General features: G+C 37.4%; 1 protein-coding gene across 1 annotated transcript; it reads left to right on the forward strand.

Moving 5' to 3' along the window:
- Positions 1-1179: 1179 nt before the first annotated feature.
- Positions 1180-5101, forward strand: LOC122670641. Its single transcript, XM_043867589.1, has 6 exons — positions 1180-1287; positions 2118-2276; positions 3270-3437; positions 3559-3713; positions 4361-4533; positions 4911-5101. The coding sequence occupies exons 1-6, from the start codon at positions 1182-1184 to the stop codon at positions 4963-4965; spliced, it is 816 nt and encodes a 271-aa protein (XP_043723524.1). The 5' UTR covers positions 1180-1181; the 3' UTR covers positions 4966-5101.
- The last annotated feature ends 364 nt before the right edge of the window (positions 5102-5465 follow it).

The following is a 5465-nucleotide window of genomic DNA, read 5'->3' on the forward strand; positions in this document are numbered from 1 at the left end:
CCAATACACACATCAAACATGCGAGTACTCGCATTTGTACCCTGACATCATATATCTAGGCATACCCAATGCAACGACCATATGATACGGGTGCCCAGCCCAAACCCTAGTCGTGACTACCATTTTAAGTAATACTTACGGACACATAACGCTCCAAAAGTTTATATCGCATGTGATAATATTAAACCAAATTTATAAAGGTTCAATACAAAGTAAACCAGACCGAACTGTGTTTGATGGACACATAAATCCAACAAAATTGGGACTGAAAATCCATAGCAAAAGCTCACTTGGGTTACGCCGGTTTCTAGAAATTCCTCTTTATTAGTTCAGATTAGATGCTCGTGCCTACAATACAGCTGTTTTCTATTGTGGAGACCTTCTGCTCATCTTAATTTCCAAGAATTTTTAGCTGCAAAGGATGAGCTTCATGACATGTCTGTTGCGTCATTAAGAAAGAAAGCAACAGAGATTGGGGCTAAAGTTGATGCCCTTGAGACTGGTTCTATCGGTTTCCAATTAAATTCTTGCAAGAAATCGTCAAACAAGAAGCCTGACTTGAACCAGAAACCAAATCTTGAGAGCTCTGATGAAGATTGAAGAGTAGTCCAGCCCTTTTTTGAAAACCTCTGTTTCTATATTTTTTTTGTTAATAGGATGTATCTAGATTCATAAAACGGTCATGGATGCGAAGAAAGAATAAGTTCCTATAGGAAGAAACAACTTCAATCCTTTGCACTCTATTTAGCTTTTCAAATCTGTTTTAAGGATTTTGTATTTTTTTTTATGAGAATTCTTTTAATTTTTTCTCTTCTTTCGGTTCTTCTGCTAACATCTCCAACAATCATTGTATTTATAAGGAGGGGATGGACGGAAAAAAGAGGAGAGGAGAAGAGAAAAAATAGAAGAAGAGAGGAAGTCCTTGGAGATGCCTGCAACATCTGTCGGAGCAACAGGTGGTCACCGACGCCATAATGGAAGGTCGTCGTAACAAGGGTGGGGTGAGGGTGGGTTAAGAAAGGGCAAAATTGTCATTTCGTTCCAAAACTAATAGAGTTAGTACTCAGGGGTATAGATGTTTTTTTTTTTAATTCTAAGGGTGATAGACGTAATTGTTTGAAAACACAGGGATGGTAAATGTAAATTTCTCAAAAAATAAAGGACGAGGCCTCTGTTTAGAGATGTCAACGATTCGTAGGCAGATGGAGAAATGGCGGTCGAAGCTGATTCTGCTCTTCCTCCTCGTCCATCTAACTTCGACGATCTCATTCAGTCCTCCTTCTCACGGTAAGACTCTGCCAGTCGTTATTATTGATTCGCAAAAAAATTAGATCATGCTGTGTGTTTTCTTTTCTATTTAGTTCTTTTTCGTATGATTAGAATTTTCTGTTCTTGATTGCTGGCCAATCATCTTTTAGTTCTGTTTCGGATGAATGGAATTGTCTGTTCTTGATTGATATGAATTTTGTTCTAGAATTTATAATGAATCGTTTAACTTATGTTTGACATTTGTTGAACGGATGTACTACTGTTGCTTTCATGGTGGTCATTTTTGTGTACAGAATTTAGGAGAATCATTTTAAAGTATAAATTGCTTAACCAAGTCTGTCAAAGAAAATATTGTTGGAGTGATCTTAAAAATTACGTTATGGATATTACTGGTTGCAATAACATGTTAAATGAAGATTCCAGAACGGTTGAACGGCCTATTGCAGAGATTAATTAGCTCAATTGGTGGGGTTTCATGGAGGATTCCACTGTATAAGAGGTGCAATTTACTTTTGTTACTGTTGCATTCACGTTCTTCGATAAAAGGTTCCATAGAAGAATAGAAACTTGAAAATCAACCATATCCAAAGGCTGCTTAGAAAAATTAAAACCTGAGCCATCCATATCAATTGGGTCCCAGATCCTACTCATTAGGGTCTGTTAATTACTACTTATTTGGACAGTCAAAAAGATATTGCATTTTCTGACTCATAGCTCTTCTATACCTTGTATGATTTATTTGTCTATGAATGATCTTTGATGTTACATTGTACTGTACTTCTTGATCTCATTTGGCTTTTGTTTATATGCTAATTAAATTGGTTCTCCTTTCCATTTCTCAACTGTAGGATGCTATTGGACCGATTCTTGTCAAAACAAATGGGTTGGAGGTTGTGGCAAAGGTCATGTCATCATTGACCAGTCAGATGACTGCAATGGGCTTTGTCTAGGGCCAAAGTATCCTCTATGCCTTCCATTTTATACTCATTTCCATTGTTGCAAACCAGGTCAGAATACTCTCCCTCTTTTATAAGAAATTCATGTAATAAATAAGGGATTTCATTTTCTTTTCATTAAAAGGTTTATTTATTCATTTGAATTTTGGAGTTCTTGATGTTCATAAATCAAATGCATATCCCAAGTAAGCATCAATTATGTGGCTATTTATATGAAGGATAACAGGTTATATGGTGGTGGCAAGATAGTTGACAAGTAATAAGTGTCCTAGCCATAAAACTGACTCAATTATCATTATACAATAGTGAATATGGTTTAGCATATTGTTTGATTATCATGGACAGTGACAACTATATATAAACAGAATATCATGATGCATGCTGCTAGTGGAACTAAAAATAGCTGATAGTTGTATTGGGTCGTCCTGCAAAACATAAGATAGTTTGGTGTAGAATGCATCACTGATTATCAAAGAAGCCCCTAAGGGATGAATGGAATCGATGGGATATCTTCATAAAAAGGAACAGGAAATGGATGAGGTATATGGCAGTGGGAGGGTTAGCTCCAAACTGAATATCAACTTAATAATTGGAGACACACTATTAGTCTGAACAAAATAAATACTTGCATACCTAGACAGTCTTATGGGCAATTGTCTGCACGAGAATGTGATGCAAGTTCACCATGTTGACATAATGAATTCTAATTGCTACTTGGTTCTTTATAGAAGATACCTAGACAATCTTATGGGCAATTGTCTGCTTACGAGGTGGTGAGTTCTATGTGGCGTTGATGGTATTGAGAAGCTAAAATCGTCATATTTATACAGACCCTCAGTTCCATTCTCATGTAATCCAACAATATAATACCATATTCTGTTTTACAGTTGTAGCTGGTAAAAAAGAAGATGAGCATAAAAATAGATTTGGATACAATGGAATTTTTGTTATAGTAAGTCTTACCTAACCAACCCATCTACTTTACCAGTCGGTGCTCTTATTCTTGTATGATCTTTAATTTACATTTGCTTTGCTTATGAGCAGAAAGTCCAAAAGTGACAGACAGATGTGCACAATGCAAGAACAAGGTAGACTATGGTGATGAGTATATATGTTGTACAGACTGCTCCGATCCTTACCTCTCTGACAAGCATACCAAATTAGGTTACTGTAAGACTGGTGCAGAACTAGCTGTGCAGCTAAAACCAAGGGGTACTTGTTAAATACTCCTTCACACTCATGTAGTCTGTTAGGTGGGGTTGTGTGTTCTATAATCTATGTTAACAGGACTGTTTTGTGATACATTATCCACCTTCCCTTTTGTGTCTTACAGAAGTTTTCAAGTGGGTTGCTGGGCCATGGATGCAGTGTTCATCTCCTTGCGATGGTGGGATCCGGTATCGAGATGTGGAATGTTTTGGTTTAACCAAAGATGCATCAATCCCGCATTATCCAGTGGACAATAGTAGGTGCTCTGGGGAAGAAATGGTGAGCCAAAACATGATTATTGTTGTCAACATCTTGCGTGGCATTCTAGTTGCTCTTCCTTCTCATGATATTGTCTCTCTGCCACCACTTTATCTTTAAAGTCTACCTCATTGAATTTTTTTGGCTTGGCCATCCTCCTCTCACCCACTACTCCAAACCCCCCCCCCACCCCAAAAAAGGAAAAAAAAATTTCCAGCATTTCCTGGACCATTATCTGAGAACTTCCATATAGTTGTGCTCTCTCTCTCTCTCTCTATCGTTTTCCACTTTCGTTGAAGTTTATTCTTGACTTTAATTTACTTGTCTATGAAATCAGTTGACAGCTTTTTCTGCTCAGATGTGCCTTATTAGAATTCAACTGTTTTATTACTTTAGTAGATTGTAAATGTCAAGCTTGGCATTTCCTTATCACTGCTTTAGGATTTTTTGAGTGCTCAGTGCATTTGGGGTTGGAGGGGGGGGGGGGGTTACAACTGCTGGTGTGTGTCCCTTAAGTTTGGTGGTGGGGGGGAGGTAAATGTTCATCACCAGAGTGATTGATCATTGTTTTCATGAATCTCACCTTGTTAGAAAGTTTATTATGATTCTTAAAGTTGAGTATTGAACCTTAGTGGTACAATGTTTTTCTTTGGTTTATAAAATGGCAGCCTGCCAGACAAGAGCCCTGTAATTTGAACCATTGTGCGGAGTTCAGTGACAGTAATGCACTCGGGAGTGAAAGAAGCAGTGGAATGTCAGCCTGGATGGTTACCTTCCTTGTTCTTCTTGGACTTGCAACGGTCGGTTGTCTGGGATTTGTAGGCTACACTCTGTACAAGAGGTACTTCCTGATCATGGTATTAGTGATTAAATTAATGCTTTTAACAAGAACCGACAGTTCAAACAGATAAGCTGTAATATATGAAATTGCCAATAAAATACTTATGTCACCTAAGAGATCTCCCTGTAAATAACATTGGGTGGGAGGTGGGAGGTGGGGGGTGGGGGAGGACCAGTTGGCATTATCTGAACCTGCAGGATATTTATTTTTCTGTCTGATGGAATATGATTAAATTATCCAAGAGAAAATTCACTGAGATGGCCATGATCATCTGATCTGGTTCTTCTCTCTCTCTCTCTCTCTCTCTCTCTCTCTCACTTTTATATTGGTTTCTGTTTGACCAAAAGTTTAACTGTTTCTATCATCAATGTATACAGGAGAACCTCATCTCAACATGGCTTTGTGTATATCATGTTGGAAGGATACTCTTGAGAGTTTGGAACAGTGGTCTACTTATTCTCTAAAAAAGAAAAAGAAATAAAAAAGTTTAGAACAATGTCAACTTTATTTGGATTATTCTTTTTTTAGAATTTTTATTCATTTGTTGATTTTGGCACATTTATTTTTGTTTGGGGTGGTTTTATTTAAGATTGTTTATTGTGTCACAGTTGGAAGAATAAAAAGGGTTGTTATGTATGGTATCAGGAGACAACCTCATAGTTTTATTCAGCTGAGTTCTTATTTGTGATGGAATTCTTGTACATGTGAATTATTTGTGGACTCTGATTGTTGATTCACATACACCAAGATCCAAATAAACTAGGATTTGGATCATACCTAAATGTGTACAGAAGCGCAGCGGAAGAAGGATCAATAGCCAAGCTTATGGTTACAAGCACACGAACAAAGCTCCACAATCTCTATAGGTTTCTCCTTAGAGAAATCCACACCATAAATCCCTAGACAGCAGGGATGGAAACCCAAAAGAAAAA

The sequence above is a fragment of the Telopea speciosissima genome, chromosome 8 (assembly GCF_018873765.1).
Source record: "Telopea speciosissima isolate NSW1024214 ecotype Mountain lineage chromosome 8, Tspe_v1, whole genome shotgun sequence".
NCBI classification, from domain to species: Eukaryota; Viridiplantae; Streptophyta; class Magnoliopsida; order Proteales; family Proteaceae; genus Telopea; species Telopea speciosissima.

What these genes read in the sequence shown, in the direction of transcription:
- LOC122670641 (XM_043867589.1), top strand. Translation starts at nt 1,182, where the DNA reads ATGTCAACGATTCGTAGGCAGATGGAGAAATGGCGGTCGAAGCTGATT. An exon ending in ATTCAGTCCTCCTTCTCACG is followed by an intron (nt 1,288 to 2,117) that starts GTAAGACTCTGC and finishes TCTCAACTGTAG; the next exon opens with GATGCTATTGGACCGATTCT. An exon ending in GGTGCTCTGGGGAAGAAATG is followed by an intron (nt 3,714 to 4,360) that starts GTGAGCCAAAAC and finishes ATAAAATGGCAG; the next exon opens with CCTGCCAGACAAGAGCCCTG.